This window comes from Eptesicus fuscus, chromosome 21, assembly GCF_027574615.1.
Source record: "Eptesicus fuscus isolate TK198812 chromosome 21, DD_ASM_mEF_20220401, whole genome shotgun sequence".
NCBI classification, from domain to species: Eukaryota; Metazoa; Chordata; class Mammalia; order Chiroptera; family Vespertilionidae; genus Eptesicus; species Eptesicus fuscus.
Window position 1 is genome coordinate 27,386,449 of NC_072493.1, and position 22,009 is coordinate 27,408,457.

The 22,009-nt window shown below is 57.2% G+C and overlaps 1 protein-coding gene across 4 annotated transcripts in view; it reads right to left on the reverse strand.

The window, feature by feature from the left end:
* OSGIN1 (oxidative stress induced growth inhibitor 1) overlaps positions 1-22,009 on the reverse strand; it is a 32,334-nt gene that overhangs the window by 1,619 nt on the left and 8,706 nt on the right. The window contains exons 1-6 of one of the 4 annotated variants that reach the window (XM_054710013.1): positions 17,224-17,241; positions 11,210-11,311; positions 5,060-5,164; positions 3,439-3,575; positions 2,377-2,568; positions 2,027-2,118 (exon numbers count right to left, since the gene is read on the reverse strand). In XM_054710013.1, coding sequence (XP_054565988.1) covers positions 2,027-2,118; positions 2,377-2,568; positions 3,439-3,575; positions 5,060-5,126 — 488 coding nt within the window. In that variant the 5' untranslated portion in view covers positions 5,127-5,164; positions 11,210-11,311; positions 17,224-17,241. Of the gene's footprint in view, positions 1-2,026; positions 2,119-2,376; positions 2,569-3,438; positions 3,576-5,059; positions 5,165-8,952; positions 9,054-10,075; positions 10,094-11,209; positions 11,312-17,223; positions 17,242-22,009 lie in introns of those variants that run through there. The other 3 variants (XM_028142877.2, XM_054710014.1, XM_008139712.3) reach the window with 3 other exon arrangements.

The window sequence follows — 22,009 nt, forward strand, 5'->3', positions numbered from 1 at the left end:
CTATTTCGTGCCATTGCTGAGAGGGTTACATGATGATACAAACGAAGAGCTTAGAAGAGAACCTGCCAGGCAGTAAGTGCCATATGAGGGTCGGCCACTATTAATTCCTCGAAGGACTAAGTAATACCATACACACGTGTAGTTGAGTACGGGTGGCTGAATGCAGGTGTGTCCACTGAGAAATTCCGTCCCCCTGTACACATGTGGGTTGTGGACGTTTCTATACGTGGATATATTTCAGTAAACAAGTTGACTTAGAAAATGACGCATGTAAAGCACTTGGCATAGTCCCCAGCAGGGACTATTGATTATTATCACCATCACCATCATCATCACTGTCACCACCTCCTCTGGGGCAATGGCCGCAGGCCAGTGTGGCTGGTGTTGAGCTGTGGCTCCTCTCAGCTCCTCCCTGCTTCTACCTGCGAGCCCTCAGGGGAGTCACTTTCCCCAGCTGTGGACTTACTGTTAGAGATGAACTCACTCAGCAGGAGTCCTGAGCGACAGCCAACACATCCCCCAAGGCCACTCCGCAGCCCACCTCTTAGTCCGCTACCAAAACTGGAATCTGGGATCTGTACCTGGGGTTTCTTACTCCTTCCTCTGGTCTAAAGCACTGTCCTAAATGTTACTTACAGGAATGGCACATTCACAGGGATGAAAGCTCCATGGCCGGTCAGTAGCTTAGGAATGGGGCAGCCCTGAGGGCAGGGAGGCATCTGCCTGCTTTTCTGGCTCAGCCATCTAAGCACAAGGCCCTGCACGTAGGAACAGTCAATGGAGATGCTTCCACTCCCTGGGGAACATCATGTGGCCACGTAAAAGGGTGGCTGCAGGTACTGTGATCGCCACATGAGGTGCTATCACATGATGTTAAATTTTGAAAGTGGGATGTGAAAGGCCATGCCTACAAGTGAAATCGAAGTTCCTGTCTGTTAACACGTCACTGTGTGTTAGGTGTGTTCCTACCAGATGAATCCTGGAAGGCTGGGTGCCTGCTGGGTGGGAGTGCCGTGTGCCCTGTCACAGCCCCTGAGGGTGGAGGAAAGCGGGCAGCCACCACACAGCGGGGGATCCTCTGCCTGGACCGCTGGGCAGCTCTACGGCTCACGCCCCAGGATGAGCAGGGGCGGGAATGCATTTACTCAGTGATTTAACTTTCTCCAGGGCGGTCAGAGGTGTGCAGTCTGGGCTTTAGGAGAGGAAACATGATGGGAGGAAAATACGCCGAGATGTGGCAGCAATGGATAGAAGTGTGGGGTTGGGCGACTTGTCGTTCCTTTCTCAGTTTTCAGTTTTCTGTAGTGTGGTTGTGCTTCTAATGCAAGAGCATTAAAAAAATAATAGTAATATATATATATAAAAGCCTAAGCAACCAAATGACCAAACAACTGGTCGACCGGTCAATATGATGCGCACTGACCACCAGGAGGCAGACACTCAAAGCAGGAGCTGCCCCCTTGTGATCAGTGCGCTCCCACAGCCAACCTCCCGTGGTCTCACCCCCACCCCTTCGCCCCCTGCCGGCCGGCCCTGAACGGCCCTGATTGCCGGCCAGGCCAAGGGACCCCCACCGGTGCATGAATTCGTGCACCGGGCCTCTAGTAATAAATAAAGGAGTGCATCCTTTTAGCTGACCTAGAAAGAAGGAGATTGTTCCAGGCCAGGCTCAGAATTGTGGGAGGGGCCGTAGGGAGGCCTGAGGACTGGGGAGGCCTGGGGGCAAGGGAGGCTGTCTCCTTGGAGACTGGGATGCTATAGGAAGGCCAAGTCAGGGGGTCATGGGAGAGGGGAGGGAGCACTGGACAAGGAGGCCTGAGGTGAACCCAGCGCTGCAGATGGCTGCCTGTGTGGTCCTGCACAGGCCCCTTCCCACTGGAGCCTCGGTCTCCCCACCCAAACCCCCGGAGTAAGAGGAAGGCAGCCTAGATGATCCTTGGACCCCCTTTACCTCAGGCTCCTGGGCTAATGTGGGGGGGGCGGGCCTGGGTCTCCCTGCCCACACGGGCTCCCAGGGCTGCCTCACCTGCGCTTCCTGCGCATCCAGTCCTTGACCTCCAGGTCCGGGAGCCCCATCCACTGGCCTTGGCTCAGGGTCACCATGGAGCCTTCAATGGACTGTGTGGAAAAGGGTCCCTTGGTTCAGGCCTCTGCTAGCCCCCATCCCACTTGGGGTGGAGGACATGGGGCCTGAGCTCACTGGGAGGGGGAGGTGGGAGAGGAGGAGGAGAAGGGGAGGGAGGGGGCTGGAGGAGGGGGAAGCTAGTAGGAAAGCGGGGAAATGGGACAGTCCTAACCCTGACTTAGGGAGGGAGTCTCCGCAAGACTTCGTGTAGATTCGGCCCAAATCGCTTGCACCCCTCCGGGCCCACTTACATGCCAGGCTCCCCCAGGCAGGTTCCGGCCCAGGACCACGTGGGGGATGGCTCGCTCCTTCTGGAGCTTCCAGGTGAGGACGGACTCCGTGTTCCCCCCGAAGTCTGTGTCTGGGCGCAGGAGGGCATCAAAGAGCAGGGCCACGGGGCTCTGGCAGCGGCCTTCGAGGCCTTCGGACAGGTAGTCCAGGTCCTGGGAGGGAGGGGCACAGGTCAGGGGCCACCGAGGAAGGCCCCGGCTCTGCATTCCCGCCCTAGGGTCGGGGTGGCCGGGGAAGCTGGGAAATGCTGCCTCTCAGTGGTGTGGTACGGGGTCTACGCGTCCTGCAGCTGCCCTTTGCCCGTTTAGCTTTGCCGAATGCAGTGTCTCTCAGATGTACGGGAGTGGGAACAGTTTCTCTGCATGTTATACTGAGGAACTAGTGTCCTGTTTTGAGAAAGAGTCTTGAAAAACGCTGGTCTAGACCAAGCGTCGGCTTACTCCCTCATCCATCAGCACGAGGGTGGCAGGTGGCGTGGTTGGTGACCTGGAGGATGGGTGCTGCCTGAAGTGGGGGTGGGGGGGGGTAATGTGTGGCCTCCAGGAAGGCAAGGAGCCAGGAGGGGCTCTGTCAGCCCCAGGGGGCAGGAGGCAGGAGAGCTGGGGAACCTGGGGCGGGTTTCTCGGCCCTGCATTCCCGGCACTGGGGCTGGATCATGCTTTACAGAGGGCGCTGCGCTGTGGTTGTGGGGTGTTTAACAGCATCCCTGGCCTCCGGCCTCTAAGCCAGGAGTAGCATCCCTCCAGTTGCGACAACTGGCATCGTCTACAGGTATTGCCCAGCGTCCCCTGGGGCGCAAAATCGCCCCCAGTTCAGGAGCAGTGGTGTAGGGGGGCGGTGAGACAAGCTGACGTGGCATCTGTAGGTCTCGAAGGATAGCCCCGGTTTCTCTTTCACAGTTTCCGCGGCTGATTTTGTGGCCTCTCACGTTCCGGGTTTGGGCGTGTGACTAACAAATGCATACTCTGGTGTTTGCCCTGGGAAAGCTGGGGTGTGCCTCCCCCGCCGGGGCTCTGGCCCACCTGGTCCAGGATGGAGACCCCCGGCGCCTCGGAGAGCTTCCTCTGCAGCAGGGGATGTGGGTGCACGGCATCGGGCTTCACGTAGGGGGTGTAGCCGGAGAGCAGGTAGGACAAGCAGATGCCGGAGGGACCATTGCCTGGGGAGAGAGGGATGGAAGGCCACCGCTGCCTAGGGCGTTCCTCTTGATCTGACTTGTTCACTGAATTACTCTTCATTCATAAAAATAAAACATTCATTAAGCCCTTAGCATGTGCCAGGCACCGTGCACACTGACTACCAGCAACAAAGTAATAACAACTGTTGAGAGCCTACTAGGTGCCGGTAGCAGTGCTGTTAGGAGCAGTACCACTTAAGCAACAGTAAAGGTGTAATAGCCGCTGACATTTATTCAGGGCTTACCGTGTGCCAAGCTTTGTGTTAAGGGGTTTTAATAATAAAATAATAATAAACTGACAGATGCTGCTGCTGTACCAAGCCCCTGAAGTGCCTGCATCATTCCACTGAGCTCTCCCAATGGCTGGAGCGAGGTACACGCTACTCTTTCCCTCCTTTTACACTGAAGGAAGCTGCGGCACAGACATGTTAATTAACTTGCCTGTGGCCACACAGCAACACCACCCAGAGTCTGCGATAACTAAGAACTAGTCCTGTCTGTTGGTCAGATGACAAGTGAGATATTTTAGTACAGACTGCTGTAGGCTCAGGGGTTGCGGGGGTGAGCCTTCAGGGGGCCTTGGGTGCTCAGGAGGGGTTCTAAGCCACCGTGGGGCCTCCTGCCCCCAAGTCTGAATGAATCTCACAGCTTATCTGTGGAATTTCTTGGGCAATTACCTCAAGACATCGCTTCTATTCTCATCTTCCCCGTTTTCTTTATCTTGCTCTATTCAGAATAGTCCCCAGATGTAGAACACCATGAAAGGACGGACAGCTTGGAATTGCTGATGCTCAACTGTTTTGACTTACGAAAAGGAACACATTTCCTGTGATTCAACCTGACGTTTGCATGGCGGAGGGGCCATCTGTCCTCCATTCTTGCAGACCTGAGGACAGGACTACATGCTTCGGCTGTGCACCCCCTCACTCAGCACCCAGCCTGGTGCCAGGTATGGGAGAGCACAGGCTGAGGACCCAGCCCCCACCCCTCGCTGCCCTTTGCCTTGCAGGTTTCCTAGAGGGATTGCATGGAATGATGCTGCATGAATTGTAAGCATAGCCCAGCCGGCGTGGCTCAGCGGTTGAGCGTCGACCTCTGAGCCAGGAGATCGTGGTTCAGTTCCCCGTCAGGGCATATGCTTGGGTTGTGGGCTCAGTCACCAGTGTGGGGCATGTGGGAGGCAGCTGATCAGTGATTCTCTCTCATCATTGATGTTTCTATCTCTCTCCTCCCTCTCCCTTTCCCTTCCTCTCTGAAATCAATAAAGATATATTTATATAATTGTAAGCATAGCACTGGGCACAGAGTGAATGCTCAGTGGCCAATTTGAAAGACAACAATAAGTGAATAAATACATAAATAAATAAATAAAAGCCGGGTCTGGCCCTGCCTGGCTCCTGACCGCTGATACTGGAGGCACCTGGAGAGCTCAGGGCAGCCCCTCCCCTGTGCAGGGCAACACTCACCGATAATGATGACCTTGAGGGGCTCTGAGCTGCTGGCACCCAGGTGGTCCTTCCTCCAGTTGCTCATGGCTGCAGCTGACGGGGGGCTTGGCGCTGGCAGCTGACCTGGAGGCACAGGGAAGGAGGGGCCGTCGGGTGAGTGTTGGGTGTCATGTGGTCCCTTCCCACCTGGAGTGTAGGGTGTCCTCCTGTGGCCCTCAGGGTCGAGTCCAAAGTCCTCCCAGGGGATATAAACATGCCAGACTCTCTCCCTTTTGGCTCCCTCACACCTGCTCCATTCCAGCCAGGCCCTTTCCCCTCCCCCAGTTCTTCAGAGTCACCTCTGCCTCTCTGAGCCTCCACCCACTCTCCCCACCTCACCAATGGGGCAGCAACAATACCCGAAGCCTATTCTTCACCTTCCACGAGGCGCCCTCTGCCCAGCCCGGAGGGCCAGCCCGCACAGCGCTTCCGTGCCGGCCATAGCGCCCGCCTGCCATCCAGCTGCAGGTCTTGGGTGTAGGCTGCTGGACTTTGGAGCCATTAACGTGGCCCTGTGACCACGGCCCATTTCTGGACTTCCCTGGGTCTGTTGGCTCATCTATAAAATGGGCTGTTAGGGACACAGTGAGGTCATGTATGGACGCTCCTGCTTGCAGAAAACCTGCCACTAGGGAAAGTCTGAGCTCATTGCCTGCCCTAGGGGCTGGCCTGGAGGTGGGGGAACTTTGGAAGCCCAGAGTAATTTGGTTTGGGGGAAATGCCTGTAAACCTGAACATTTCTGGAGCATCAGCGCCCCCTGCTGGCCACAGACCAAAATCAGTCAATGGGACCCAAACCCAGTTCGTAGGGCTGTAGGTGCTGGAGAGTCCAGACCCACTTCACATCCCGTAACCCCTCTAACAGGCTCCGCCTTACCCACTGTCCAGCAGCCCTGCCATCCTGAGGCCACAAAGCAATGTCCAGGTGAGTGTGTGAGGAACGGGTGGGCGTTTAGCACTTGCTATCTACTGGGTGTTTAGCAGACTTTTTCTCAAGTCCTCCTCACACTGACCGGATGCAGGAAGTACTGTCAAGGCTACCATCCCGTGTAACAGGTGTGTAAACAAGGGCGTAGAGAGGCCGCACAAGCTTCTCAGTGTCTTGCAGCAGCATGTTAAACCAGGGCTAACATGTCCCCAGGTATGACCCAGGGCTCCTTGCCTCAGCTGGGGCCTCGGGCCGGGGACAGCCACCCTCTCCTGTCGGGGTGAGCCTCCTGGCCCCCAGCATCTCCCTGGGGAGACAAAAGGTAGCACCCAGCTGACACTGGGGTGCATGGTCCCCATGCCTGGTGCCTTGAGGAGAGGATTTGGGGTGCATCACTGCCACTCATAACAACAACAGGCTACCATTTCTGTATGCCTATGGAGTGGCTTGGTGCCAAGTTTGTTCTAAACACTGTCCATTAATTAATTTAATCCTTATTTAACTGGGCTTTATAAGTACTCTTACAACCATTCCCATATTACAGACGGGGAAACTGAGGCCCAGCAAGCTTCTTGCAGCCTGTACAGTGCGAGGAGCTCTGCCCTGGCTCGCACGGGCCCAGCTGGATGGAGCCCAGGCCACCTCTTTGCAGAGTGCAGGGTGACCGGGCATGGCAGCTCCTGCTGAGGCCCTTCCCGGCCGAAAGTGCAGCCCGAGCACCGTCCCCGCTCCCCCCACTGCCCTGTCCCCGCTCCCCCCACTGCTCTGTCCCCGCTCCCCCCACTGCTCTGTCCCTGCTCCCCCCACTGCCCTGTCCCCGCTCCCCCCACTGCCCTGTCCCCGCTCCCCCCACTGCTCTGTCCCCGCTCCCCCCACTGCCCTGTCCCCGCTCCCCCCACTGCCCTGTCCCCGCTCCCCCCACTGCCCTGTCCCCGCACTGGTGCTGGGAGGGAGCCAGGGGCCACGTTCCCAGCTGGACGGGCAGGTGTCCCAGTGCCCACCGTGGGAGAAAGGGCTGCAGTCCCAGAGCTCCTCCCCTCACCCTCCTGGTGCCTCAAACAGCCCTGGGCACCGCTCCTGGTCTCCACTGTCCCCGGGAGAACAGCGGAGCGGGCACCTGTGTCGTCCTTGCTAAATGCTCCCTGAGCTTTAGCTCCTTCAATCCGCACAGTAACTGCTTTGCAGAGGAGAAAACGGGGGCTTGGGGAGGTGAGGCTCTGCCCCTGAGGTCCCAGAGCCTGTGGGTGATGGAGCTAGAGTTTGATCCCCAAGGGCTGAGACCACCTAGACACCCCGTGTCCCCCCAAATGAGAATGCGAACCTGCTCCGAGCCCCCTGGCACGCCCACGCAGGCCACCCCTCCCCGCCTTTGTCTCTGAGTCCTCCCAGCACCAGTGAGGAGCAGGCGCCCCGTTACCACCAGGGCTTTGGACTCCAACGCCAGTGCTCACTTCCAGAAGCTTCTGGATGTCACGCACATGAGGTCACCGCCCAGGGCCGACCGGAGGGGCCATTTCCTGTGCAGCGATACGGACGGCCCAGAGGCCTGAGCAGCTTCGAGTTCCCATAGCCTCAGAGGCAGGCACACGGCCAACGCACAGCAGTGCATCTGCGAGTTTTCCTGTTTCCATTCTTTTCACGCTTCTTAGCTTGGGAGCCAAGGCAGGCCGTGTTTAATGTTAACTTTTTGTTTCAGTCCCTCTGGTTGAAGAGGGCAGATGTCATCTGAAAAAAGTTAACATTGCCCTGGGCGGTTTGGCTCAGTGGACAGAGTGTCGGCCTGCGGACCAAAGGGTCCCAGGTTGGATTCCGGTCAAGGGCACGTGCCCGGGTTGTAGGCTCCTGGGCCCTGGTCGGGGCGCGTGCAGGAGGCAACCAATCGATGTGCTGCTCTCACATCGATGTTTCCCTCTGTCTTTCCCTCTCTCTCCCACTGTCCCTAAAAACCAATGGGAAAATATCCTCAGGTGAGAAGTAACAAAAAATAAACAAACGAAGATTTCAAAAGTTAACATTAAAAACGGATTCAAAATCACCAGCGCAGATAAGCGTAAGCAAAATGGAAATCCATGCACTTCCAAAGAGTGTGTCCGGTACGTTTGCAGCACCCGTGCTTCGGAGGTCACGGACCTCAAGCTGCTCCGAGTCCCTGGGACACCCGCGTGGCTGCGTGGATTGAGCGCCTCTGGTGGCCTGGGCTCCCGACACTTGGACCCCACAGCAACTCCTCCAGGTGGGTTTTCCTAACCAGAGGGAGGCCCGGAGGTCAGGAGGAAGCAGGTGGCTTGCCCAGGTCGCCCAGGGATGTCTGAGACCAGGCCCGCACGCACAGATCCAGCCCCCGATACCTGTCAGGGCCGCCAAGGAGGTGACATGAGCTGTGGCCGGGGAGGGTGAAGAGGCGCTCTGTCGCCGAGCCTCCCCCACCTGGAGCCCCGAGAGTCTGAGGTCCCCAGACTTCCTGATCTCAGCACCTCCCTCGCCCTCCCTGAGAAGCCAAGGCCCTGGAACCCGGGGCCGTGCTCGGGCACCGGGGGTGGGGCGGGGGGATGCTGCCCCACTTGAACAGGAGAGGCGGGACCCCAGGGGCAGCACCCGGTCTGGCTTCAAAACCCAGTGGCCTGGAGACACTGGGCAGCATGCCTGGAGTTGGCCACGCCTCTCTCTCTCTCCTGCCAAGAGCAGCATCACATGGGCAGGGTGAGCTCCGACTGCGGGCAGCAGGGCAGTTGTCCTGCTGGGGCTGCCAGGTACCTGGAGGTGGGCATGGCCAGGAGGAGGAACCTGGCGGTGGGGGGAGAAGCATGCCGGCTGGGAAGCCAGGGTGGGCCTCCTCTCAGGACCACCTGGGGGAGCGCCCTTGCCTGGCTCCAGGGCCCTCTGGCCACCCCTGCCCAGGACTTGCTACCATGTCCCACCCCCATGCCTTGCCCAGCGCACTCACCTGACCTACAGGGGACGAGGGAGGCTGCTGGGCCTGGTCTGGTCGGACACTAGGAGAGCCCGCGAGGGAAGACGCTCATTACCCTTTAGGGATCCAAGAGGCTGTGAAAGGCCAGGGCAAGCCAGGGTATTTCAAGAGGCGGGCGGTGGGCGGGGCCAGGAAAATCACTTTCATAAGCGTGAGTCAGCAGGGGCCCCTGGATGAATGAACTTGGCAGTCATCCTGCCTGCCCCAGGGCCAGCCTTAAAGGGGTCCCCCCCACAGGAATGTCTGTGTGTCAGGGGGACTTAGGGTCACCAGGCTGCCCCCCCAGCCCACTCCATTCCCGGGGGCTCAGTTAGTGAATGGAGGAACCGGGAACTGCTGAGTGAGTCAACCTGGCCTGTCCCTTAGGGAGGAGGAGACAATCTGCCCAAGGCAGAGGATGCACCTTTAAGTGGAGAAAGACTTCCCTTCCTTCACGCCCCCAGGCTCCATGGTGTCTCCACTCTGTCCCCCAACCCCTAAAAACACCCTCTGGCACCACGCTGCCACTTCCTGGTCAAGCTGCCTCAGTTTCCTCATCTGAAAAATGGGGTCAAGTAACAGAGTGTTCCACTTGGGGTGGGGGTGGCATTTAAAGGACCTCATCCTGGGTCACCCTGCCTAAAACATGAAGCCTGCTCCCTGGTTCTTATTTTTTTTCCTTAGCACGTAGCAGCGCACACCTCCCATTTTGCTGATTCTTACTTATTTTATTGTCTCGCTCCCCAAACCAGGATGTGGTTCTGTGTGGGTAAGGGAAGTGTAACTGTCTGTTTTATCTCATGTCGCCGGTAGTGCTCAGCACACAGTAGGTGCTCCAGAAGGAAGGAAGGAAGGGATGGAGTTGGGACGGGGTTTGGCCCATGGACCTCCGTGTGCGGATGAGCTGTTATTTTCTTGTCCATGTGAGTGTCCCCCGGGGTGACTCTCATCGGGGGACTTCCCTGCCAGGGACGGGCGTGGTGGCAAGTGGAGCACTAACTTGCATGTGAAACGGAAGGGGGTGCCCAAAGCACTGAGAGATCAAGAAAATGTCTTAATGCAATTTTTAAAAAATCCAAAATTAATGCAAAAAGCCTAGGGTAAACAAAATACTAACATTTCAAAGGAAGACAGGGTCTGTGCCGGGGCTGTGTGGGCCGCAGGGAAGCCTGATGCGAAGAATCGGAACTCGGCTGCTGTCTGTGTTTGGAACTTGGCCATGTCGCTCACCCTGGATTTGGCGTTACTTTTCCTATTAAAACTATTGCATGAACGCAGGGTGCGCCTCGACTGTTGGAGTGCTGTGTGCCCCTTGCCGTTTGTGCCAGAGGCGATCTCTCTCCCTGTCCTGGCACCAGGTCTGACTGCAGGGCTCTTTCAGGGACAGAGGGTGGGGCACCTCAGAGAATGAGAGGCCTGCTGGGACCTGCAGAGAGGGAGGGAGGGAGGGAGGGAGAGAGGGGAGAAGGGAAAGGAAGAGAGGGAGAGAGGGAGAGAGGGAGGTGGAGTGCTGGCACAGGGAGGGGTTAGGCACAGTTGGGTTCATGGCCAAGGGTCCCAGGGGCTGGGGAGACGAGTAGGGAGTTGGGCAGCACAGGCCACCCATGCCCTAGGCCCCTCTTCTGTCTGCCGGTCCCCTGGGTGCTCCTGGGAATATGCCTTGTGTCAGGACTCACCCTCAGAAGGGCCCAGCACTTGGTTTAATGCTCTGTTGTCATCACCTTAAAAACCTTAAGAATTTTTGAACAAGCAATCCCACATTTTCATTTTGCTCTGGGCCCCACAGATTACACGACTGGTCCAGTCTGGGCAGCAGTGACCCCTGGGGCCATGTAACATGTAGAGTGGGGTAGAGGGAAACCCACTGCTCCAGGCCTCGGCGCTGCGGCAGGTGTGCTATGTGACCTTGGGCTGGTGCTCTACCTCTCTGGGCCTCTTTTCCAACCATGGCCTTGTTTCCAACACTCTTTGACACTCTGAACCCGCACCCAACACACGGACCAGGATTAGTGGGGTCTGACCACACAGAGAGCCTGTGAGAGCCAGGAGGGCAGTTTGGGGTCTGACCACACGGGGAGCCTGTGAGGGCCAGGAGTGCAGTTCCTGGTCTGACCACACGGGGAGCCCGTGAGGGCCAGGAGTGCAGTTCCTGGTCTGACCACACGGGGAGCCTGTCAGGGCCAGGAGTGCAGTTCCAGGTCTGACCACACGGGGAGCCCGTGAGGGCCAGGAGTGCAGCCTGGGGACCTACCTCTTGCACAGTCTGCATCTTTCCCCAGCAGCCACGTCGCTGGCTTCACTTCCCCATCCCAGGGCTCCGGTTTGCAACTTCCCAGTGCTTTGGATGTGTAAACTGAGGCAAAGAGAGATATCCCAGAGTCAGAGACTCCCATTGGAGGGTGAGGCTGAGGCTTGGGGAAGTCTGGGGATGGAGATCCAGAGGAGAACCCAGGAAGGAGGGGGCTCCTGGGACCCTCATCTCCTAGGTCTGGCTGGTATTTCCTCCCTGACCTGCCCGCCACCCCCATTGGCCCTGACCCATTTTCTGGATTTTGAAAATTTGCTGATAAGGAGAATCGTGGGCGAGATGTGGACTTTCTTCCCTGTCACAGGTTTACTGGCCAGGAGATTATCGGAAATAGAATGTGTTGAACTGCTTCCAGGAAATCTCAACTAAGACAAAGACAGATCATGTCACAGGCAGACAAAGGGTGATGGTTAAAGAGGGGGCCACAGAGCGGGAAGGAGCAAGATGCAGGCTGACTTTGAGGGAACCTGTGCTCTTGGACTCCACTGGACACCCCAGTTCCTCTAGACCAGCCCTGTCCCCCATTCTCCACCATGAATTCAAGTGGCTATTAAGCACCTAACGCGTGAGCCTCTGAATTCAGATGTGATGAAAGTAGGGCGGCAGATGCACGGAATAAAATACAGGGGCGCAGGTGACTTGGAATTTCAGATAAACAAGAAACAAACACTTGGAGCCCAGCCAGCATGGCTCAGTGGTTGAGCATCGACCTATGAACCAGGAGGTCACGGGTTGATTCCGAGGTCAGGGCATATGCCCAGGTTGCTGGCTCAGGAGACAGCCAATCAACGATTCTCTCTCAATATTGATGCTTCTATCTCTCTCTCCCTCTCGCTTCCTCTCTGAAATCAATAAAAATATATTTTTTTAAAAAGAAATAAACTTTTGGTATAAATATGTCCCATGCAATATTTGGGGTATGCGCACATTATTTTTTTTCATTATTTATCCGAAATTCCAAGTTACCTGGGCAGCCTGTATTTTATTTGGCAAATCTAGCTGCATTAAATACACACTAGATTTCAAAGAGTTAGTACAATTTAAAAAAAGAGGAAGGTAAAAATGTTGGCTGCTTATGCAAATTGGGACATTCCCAGGGTTAGCACTGAACCTTCCCCCTCACCCCTGCCACGCCCTCCCCGCCCCCATGCTGTGTTCCAGGAACCCCCTCAGTCCTGAGCAACCAGGACGGTTGGTCACAGGGGAGCATTGCAAGGGGCTGGCAGCGTGACTTGGGAGAGACGCTTCCCTTCTGAGCCTCAGTTCCCCAGCTGTGCACTGGTATTGCCAATGTGGGGCTTGCAAGGTGGTGACAGCTGGTCAGTGCAGCTGAGGGAAGGGACCTGGCACGTGGTGGGGGGGACTCAGACTCCGCAGTCTGTCCCACTTGGAATGGCAGCCCCGCCCCCTCCAGGCTGCCTGCAGGCCTCCTGCAGCTGCTCTGGAGCTAGGGACCCAGTGGAAGAGAAGGTAGGGTAGCCTCAGGGTGCTTCTCTGGGGTCCTCTGCCCCATATCAAAACCGCCATTCCTCTCTCCCTCAGACCTTCCAGAAGCATTCAAAGGAACCACTCCAGGCCCCTCCTCCCTCCTATCCTCCTAGTCTCTTCTCCCTTGTGGCGGCTCCCACAGCTCGGCCACTTGCTGGCACCTCCAGGGGCTGGCACTGTGGACAGAAGTTTCCTTACACACAGCTGAGGCTCAGCAGCCAGTCTTGAGCCCGAGGTCACACAGCAAGGGCAGCAGAGCTGGGGCTCAAACCCAGGGCCACTCCTGCAGAGTCCGGGATCCTCCAGAAGAAAGGCAGACGAGGAACTAACAAGGACAAAGCTCCTTCCTGTCTCAGGGGCCAAGGCACGGCCCAGGGACCCTCCTGAAAGGCCCAGCCATCCCCACGGCCACCCCTTTACCACGTGCCCACACCCCAAGGCGTTTCGGGGACCCATACACCTGATCTGGACACCAGTCGGAGGAAGGCAGGGTGTTATTCTCCCATCTACAAGCGAGGAAACGGCGGCCCTGAGAGTGCAACATGTGGCCTCAAGTCACGTTACGTGGCTGACCCGGGACGTGACCAGGCTGTGCACAGCGCCCTGGCACGGCGAGACCAGGCCCCTCCAGGGCACGCCAGGAGAACTAATATTTGCCGGGTGCCTCGCCGTTTACAGGGCCTTGTTATTCACCTTCACTCATTGATCCTCCCGGCGACCGGAAAGGTGGGCAAATATTTTCAACAACTTTAGTTTGCAGATGAAGAAACCGGAGGGGCTTGCCCAAGGCTACAGGCAATGAAGTGGAGCAGCGGCCCTAGCGCCGTGGTCGGCAAACCGCGGCTCGCGAGCCACATGCGGCTCTTTGGCCCCTTGAGTGTGGCTCTTCCACAAAATACCACGGCCTGGGCGAGTCTATTTTGCAGAAGTGGCGTTAGAAGAAGTTTAAGTTTAAAAAATTTGGCTCTCTCGCCGAAACCGGTTTGGCTCAGTGGATAGAGTGTCGGCCTGCGGACTCAAGGGTCCCAGGTTCGATTCCGGTCAAGGGCATGTACCTTGGTTGCGGGCACATCCCCAGTGGGGGGTGTGCAGGAGGCAGCTGATCGATGTTTCTCTCTCATCGATGTTTCTAACTCTCTATCCCTCTCCCTTCCTCTCTGTAAAAAAATCAATAAAATATATATAAAAAAAAATAAAAAAAATAAAAAAAAAAAATAAAAAATTTGGCTCTCAAAAGAAATTCCAATCGTTGTACTGTGGATAGTTGGCTCTGTTGACTCATGAGTTTGCCGACCACGGCCCTAGCGGGTTTGGCTCAGTGGATAGAGCATCGGCCTGCGGACTGGAGTCCCGGTTTGATTCCAGTCAAGGGTACGTACCTCAATTGCAGGCTCAATCACTGGCCCAGGTCAGGGAGCGTGCAAGGGGCAACCAATTGATGTGTCTCTCTCACATCAGTATTTCTCTCTGTGTGTCTCTCCTTCCACTCTCTAAAAGTCAATGGAAAAATATCCTCAGTTGAGGATTTTAAAAAATAAAAAATAAAATAAAATAAATGAAGTGGGGCAGGAGATGCAGACTAGTCTGCTGTGGCAGAGCCCGTGCAGGCCGCTCCAGGACAGCGGCGTGAGCTGCCAGCGTTCAGCATGGATGCTTGACTCGGGGAGTCACCGTAGATCCCCGGGAGCCAGAGTCAATGCTGGGGAAGGCCTGTGCCCTGCCTCCACCCCGCATGGGGAGACCAGGGAGGTCGGGAGCTAGAGAGGGAGTATGGGGTAGGCCCTGGGAGGAGCATCGCATAGGGGTGAATTTGGGGGGGGGGCTCCAGCTACATTCTGTTTCTGGATTCCCTCATTTTTTCCTTAAAAACCAGGGGGAAAGCTTTGGCTGAGAGTGGATGTGCCTGTCCCACAGTCAGGGTGGACAGAAGTCCAGCCCAGGAGTCAGACAAACTGGGATTCTGGCTCCATCACCTTCAGCTGTGTGACTCTGAGAAAGTGACTTAACCTCTCTGAGCTTCCATTTTCTTGTACATGAGATACGGATAATGGCAGAGCAGTGCTTCTCATCCCGGCTGCACATCAGAATCACTTGGGGGCGGGGAGAATTTGAAGATACATTAATGCCCGGGCCCCAATCCCAGGGATTCTGACATCACTGGGCTGGGGTGCAGGTGGACATGGGCAGTTTCACTGGCGATTCCCACGTGCAGCGGGGCGGTGCCTCTGATCTTGTGGCTGTTGGAGGAGGAGTTGAAATACAGTGAGGAAACCAGGTGAAGTCTTGTCTTGGGAAGAGCCAGGCTATGGGGCGGCAGGGGTCAGCTGGTGACCCTGATGGGGGCCTTATGAAAAGCCCAAAGAACCATCAGCTCCACCACCTGGGGGAACCTCGATGTCATCTTGCTCATTTACTGCGACTCGGTTTCCCTGACTCAGTTGGATAACCTCTGCAACTCCCGTGTCCGACTCCTGAGAGCCGTTCAGTAAATGTGGCGAATGCTGGGACAGGACTGCTCTGCAGCCTTGGGGAGCGGCAGCTGCAGAGCCGGGTGGCAAGGTGGAAACTCTTTATGATGAAGGTGAGGGCAGCAGACTAGGAAATTATGGGGATGCCATGCTTGATGTGTGGGCCCATAGGCAGGCACTGGAAGGGAATCAGGAAAAGAAGAAAAGGAAGCTACAATGATTGCCGGGGCCCAAGAATCTTACATGGATTTAAAAAATTTTAATTTCCATTATCTTTGTATAAACAATAATCCTATATAATAAAAGCCTAATATGCTAAGTGTCCAGTTGTCCATTCATCCATTCAACCAATCAAAGCGTAATATGCTAATGATATGCTAAGGCCACTCAACCATTCACTATGATGTGCACTGACCACCAGGGGGCAGACACTTTGACTGGTAGGTTAGCTTGCTGCTGGGGTCCGGCCGATCGGGACTGAGCCAGACACACCCTGGAGTCCTCCCATGGTCCCTCCCTGGCTGGCCAACCTTCGTCCTTCCCCGGCCCCAATTGTGCACCGGTGGGGTCCCTTGGCCTGGCCTGCACCCTCTCACAATCTGGGCTAAGGGACCCATCCCGAGTGCACGAATTTCATGCACCAGGCCTCTAGTAATGATCATAAGTAACAGTTTGAGACAAAGATTTCCTGTGTTCTATTTGGTTCACTGATGTATCACAATGCCTAGCTTAGTGTTTAGGACACAGTAGTGGCTCAATAATTTGAATGAATGAATCACTCCTGTTGCTTTCAGACTTCCCTGAGAACATTTTGGACCAGGAATGGCCCCTCCTGTCTCTATGTTGCATGCATATGGATCGGCAGGCCTTCCATATACTTAAATCTTAGACGACATTTTGAACTGGTCAAGGTTGAAGACAGGGCCCTTTCCTGGCCCTGGGAGTCCTGCGAGGGCCGGTCCCAGGCCCCTCAGCACTCAGAGAGGAGGTTTGGCAGCTTGAGGAGGCTGCAGACTCCGGACTGCCAGGGCGTGGCTGACCAGCCCCTGCTCTCAGGCCTTCTAAGGGGTAGGTGGCTCATTCTACTCCACGTTCATTGCCATCAACAGAGAGGCCAGGAGCAGCAGTGGGGCTGCTGACCTAGTTTCTCTCTGGCATCGTGACTGTTGCCCTTTGGCCCTGGGAGGCGGGGCATCACTTTTTTATTTGCCGTAATAGTCTGCTAAAAAAAAAAAAAAAAAAGGCCCTGTTTGCCGCTGTTATCCAGTTTCACAAACCTTCAGGCCTTGACTTTTCGGGCAGGTGGGGTCAGGGCCCCGGCGAGCTAATTTAGTGGCGGGTGAATGACACCTTTTCCCAGCGACAGCACAAACCAGCCGTGTGCGGAAGAGCACCTGTGCCAGCAGGGAGTCCACCTGGGCACAGGGTTCCAGAGCCCTGCCCTTTCTACTGAGGCCCTACTGCCTCCAGAGTCTCTTACCAACTTGCGAATGGCAATGTAGGCCCTGCACTGCCCGCGTGACCACCTGCTGGGGTTCCCGCTGCCCTTAGGCTGACCTGCAGGGCCTCTCCCATCAGCCTTTCCTAGGCCTCCTCCAGGCCCCCAAGCACACGATGCCATCCTCACAGCCTCCCCCTGCTCTGGCCAGGACACCCCGCCTTGCTTCCCTCTGGTTCTGGGCAGACCTCTCTAGATCCATCTGGGATTCTCTGCTGTTCAAAGTGAGGGTACCTGGAGCTTGCTTTTCCCGAGACCTACTGTGTGCTGGGCTTCTACTAAGCACTTTACAAGCATGTTCGTGGTTCACCAATAGGGCCCCTGTCCCTGTGGACAAGCCAACAAGTGCCTGACGCCCAAGTGTCCTGAGTCAGAGTGAAGGCATAGAGGAAGTGGGGTGCTGGGGTCACGGAAGCCCTGCTGGAGGGGTGGCACTTCAGTGCGGCAGGCGTGGGCCCTGGAGCGTGGGGTGGGGAGATGAGGGAGGCAGGGCAGATGCTCACGTGCAGAAGCCCAGGCTGGAAGGGAAGAGCGGAGAGGCCGGGGTGACGCTGGGAGGATGGGGCCCTCCCCACAGCCGGTTCAGCGCTCACACCCACGGGTGAGGAAGCGTCCTGCTCGTTGGAGCCCAGCAGTGCTAAGGGCTGCGCTTTCACAGGCGTGACTTCCCCCTTTTGGTTTTGACTCTGGAGTCGCCTGGGCCTCAGGCAGACCCCGTGAGGACCTTGCAAAGCAGCTTAGAGGCCCCACTGGCTCGGGGCCAAGGGGACAGGGCGGGCAGCCCGGGAGGGAGGGCGGCCTGGGCGGCCGGCAGAGAGCGGGCGAGCCGGAGAAAAGAGAGTCTGGAATAAAAAGGAGAATCACGAAAGCAATGACTTATGACCTCCTAAGCAAAGCCAGGCCTGTGCTCAGCACTTTGTGTAAAATCACTCTTCACATCACTCTCAGAGGCAGGGGATATATTTTTTTTTAAGTATATATTTTATTTATTTCAGAGAGGAAGGGAGAGGGAGAAAGTGAGACAGAAACATCAGTGAGAGAGAATCACTGATGGAATGCCTCCTGCACGCCCCACACTGGGGGTCAAGTCCACAACCCGGGCATGTGCCTTGACCTGGAACTGAACCGTGACCTCCGGGTTCATAGGTCGATGCTTAACCACTGAGCCACGCCAGCCGGGCAGCAGGTAGTATTATTAGCACGTTTACAGATGAGAAAATGAAGGACAGCAAGGGGCCGAGCTAGGCAGTGCGTTGGCAACACCTTCTATAGCTTATTTTCCCGATTTTGCCCAATTCCTTTCCTGAAGGAGACAGAGCTTTTTTTTTTTTTTTTTTTTCCTTATCCTCACCCAAGGATATTTTCCATTGATTTTCAGAGAGACCAAAATCGAACCCGGGACCCTTCATTCCGAGGGCCAGCACACTAGCCACCGAGCCAAACCGGCCAGGCAAGACAGAGCCTTTTTCGCGAGTGGCTTTGGTTTCTAGTTGGTCTTCCTTGACAGCACGGAGCTGAGGCCAAACTGAACAGGGCTGGCTTCTGGTTAGTCGTTGCCATCCTCTTCACCATTATCTCCGTCAGCGGCATCACCGGGTAGGAGGATAGCAGGGACTGTTCCTTATCTCCAAGTCTTCTGTATTCACAAGTTTCCTGCTCACAGGGTGTTAGAGAAGGGCGGCCCGGTGCTGGCGCTGCGCCGCTGTGGTGAGTGCTGGGCGAGGAGGTGGCTGAAGAGACAGGAGCCTGCCTTGCTCACTGGGCTGCTCCCAGCAGGACCTGACAGGCCCTGCGGCCCTTGGGCTGACTTCTCTCCGACATGCTGGGCAGCCTGCCAGCTGACCCCCACTGCTGCCTGCCCTCTGCAGTGCTGGGGTGCTGCCAGCGGGCACAGTCAGGTCCGGGCAGGGCCTGGGAGGCTCTGCATGGTTGGGGCATGGGTGGAGGTGGAGGTGGAGGGGCAGCCTGGCTGTCTGGGTGTGGAGAGAGGAGTTGCAGACCTGTCGGCTGCACGGGCAGGGGTCCCCAGCCATCCCCATCCCAAGACAATTCCTGCACTACAGGCCTGAATGGTGGAATCTGAGGCCTAACCGTCTGGGCCTGGCTCCGCCCCCTCTCAAGTCCGTGCAAGGATAGGCTTGTCCACCTCCAGCCATCAAGGGTTCCAGACCCGATTCCAGGTTACGGGGCTCTCTTCTGCCTTTGGGGAGCCCCACCTTCTACCCTCCACGTGATCAGGGTGGGCAGTCTCTGTCTCCCCAGCCAGCGGGCAGGATCAGACCTCCCCCTGCTCCTGTGCCCTCCTCATCCGGGATCTCTGTGGCCTGCTCGGAGCCTAGACATTTGCAGAATCGTCAGGCACAGAATCCTGGGCACAAGGTCGTCTGCGCTGGGAGCCCAATGCCCCATCTCCCAGGTGGAGAAGCTGAGGTCCAGCGAGGGAAGTGGCTCATCTCCAGGGTCACACATGGGAACCTGCCTTGGAGTTCAGCCCCTGCGGCTGCCCCTAGAAATGGCTGTGTCCTGGGGGAGGGGCTCAAAGATCCCTGCTTCAGTGCCTCACTGAGCGGAATTTATGCATCGGGTGCTGTGCTAACAGGGGGACACACGACGGTGGAGAAAAAGACACAGGTCTTTCCCTCAAGGGGAAGATGCGGGGAAATGCACAAGCGCGTGGATGATGCACTGTCACTAACTGACCAGTCCGGCCACACTGGGAAAAGCTGTCCTGAGAGAGACAGTGGGCTGGGAATGGAGGTGGTAAGGGCTGACTCCACCAGAAAAGGCCTTCCAGGTGAGGCCAAGAGCAGGGGCCAAGGCCCTGGCGTTGGTGGGAGTCTCTGGAAATGGAAAGGGCATGCGCTGAGCACGGGCATCAGCTGAGGCTGGAGAGGCTGACCGCAGCCAATCACCGAGGACCTAGGGGCTGAGGAGGGAGTTTGGTCTTTCTCCCAAGAGCGAAGGGATGACTCTAGAGGAGGGTGACCGGATCAGACCTGCATCTTGAAAGGATGGTGGGCAGGGTTAGGCCAAGCGTGGGTCAGGGGCTGTGGCAGCTGTCCCAGGAGAGTATCAAGGCCACGGCCACTTCCTGTCCCTAGGAAGATGCTCCATTTGGGACAGGCCAGGTTCCAGGGTGCTGTGTGTGTGTGTGTGTGTGTGTGTGCGCGCATGTGTAAGTGTGTGCATTGGGGTGTGCGAGGGGCAGACAGGAGAGTGGAGCTTGCTGTGGGGATAAAGGTCCAGGGTGCGTGGGTGTGGTCACTCCTTCCTGAAGAGAGGTGCCCAGTGGCTCTCTGCCCTGAGTCTGGTGGCCCGTCCTGGGCGGGCAGCCACCCCGGGCTCCCTCTTCCTCCTTCTGGAACTGGTGTGTGTGGCTTTGGGAGCAGAAAGGCCTGCGTCTCGGGCTGGGGTGACACGGGCTAAGCTCCTGAAGCCCAGCCCAGGCCTACCAGTCTGCAGGAAGCTGTGGGCCATGGGGCCTGCTTAGCCATTGTCCCTTCGTCCCCTGTGCTGGCACCTCCTGGGGGACTTCATGGGGAGGAGAGGAGCCTGGGTCCTGGCAGGAGTGGTCCTTGTGGGCCTCCTCCCTTGGTACCAGCATAACTGTACCCTGGACTGCCCCACTGTCCCCAGCAATGGCAGGACTGCCCGTGTGTGTCTAGGAGCCCCCAATCCCCATCTCCACCCTGTTCTGGTTCACCCTACCCCAAACTGCCCTAGGCCCCTCTCCCTGGACCAGAACCAGAACAGGATACAGAACATGCAGGCCCCAGGCAAAATGAAAACGCGGTGCCCCTTGGCCAACAATGATTAAGGACGTCAAGACAGCAACAGCAGAGCGTAAACCCAGCCTGGGGCCCTCCTGAGAGCCGCACGCACACCGTGAGGCTGGCCCTGCCGGAACCCATTCAGAGGCACAGGAGTGGGCCAGTCATTTTTAGGACAAGAAATGCCTCGCAGCCAAAGAACTCACTAGGAGTCTGGCCCTGATCTTCTCTCATTCCTTCATCTGCTTATTCACTCATTCATGCATTCAGGTTCTGAGCTCCTGCTGGGCACCCAGTTCCCCCGAGGCCCCTAGATTAGACACATTGGTCCTGACTCTGTGCTGGCCTTGGAGGAGCACCCCACGCCCCAGGTTTCCATGACGCCTCCGGGCCTCTCAACACCCACCCAGCCCAGGGCGCTCTGCCCGGCGCCTTCCCTCGCATGGTCCAGGTTGGGTGCCTGGGACTCGATGGCTGAACGCATTGACCCCCAGGAGGGGCCCCCACAATGGAGCATGAAGTCCAGTTGCTCACCCTTCACACCCCTCTGCCGGTCCCCTCCCAGGCCCCTTCGTCTCTCGCCTGCATCATCGTCATTTAATAAGTGAGGTACGCTGGTAACTGCCACGGAGCGGAGTGCAGACCTCTGCTGACCCTCCCACACGTGCTGCCTGCCCTTGGCCTTGACGTCAGTGGCGTCACTCAGAATGTTCTCTCCTGGGGGATCTTTCGCTCGTCGAGGCCGGGATCACCCACGTCGCCGTCTCCCTTTCTTACGAACAGAGTTCCCCGCCTGCCAGCAGCACCGCTTGTTTATCCGTCTCCCGGACACTTGGCTGCCCCCCTCCGTGCTCTGTGCGGACATCTGCTATCATTTACGTGGAGTCAATGCCTAGAAGGGGGGCTGCCAGGTCGCAGGGAAGGCAGGCGTGTGAGTTTATGAGAGACTGCGCACAGCTACCCGGGGGGCGGGGGGGGTGCGCCCCTCCGCTGGGTTTCTGCAGCCCCTCCCCCGGGCAGCCCCCCTCTAGGCTCCCAAGGCAGCCCCTGCCTTTAGGGGAACATTCAGACCCTCAGACCCGGCAGCACCACGGGGCCCCTCACCGCCAGTCCTGCCTATCTCCCAGCACCTCTCTGGCTCCCTTCCACCCACGCCTCCCACTCCAGCCGCAGCGAGGGCCCCCGACTGAACACACGTCACTTGGTCCTTCTGCACGAACTGTCCTTTCTGCCTGCAGCACGTGCCTCTCTATCGCCTTCCTGGGACAGCCCCCTTGTTTCTAAGATCTCGCTGGAGCAGCTTGGCGACCTGCTGACCTGTGTCCTGGGGCCCACATCCCCCGCCCCCTCTGAGCCGTCTTCCCTGGGGCTCTTCTGAGCACAGCTGGTCTGCACACGGGGGAGGCCTCCCAGGCAGGGCCGGCAGGGCTTCTCCTCCCAGCCGTGTCTGCGCAGCCGAGCAGGAGGCCCCGCACACCGGAGGCCTGGGGAGGTGGGCAGTAAATGAATCAGCGAAGCC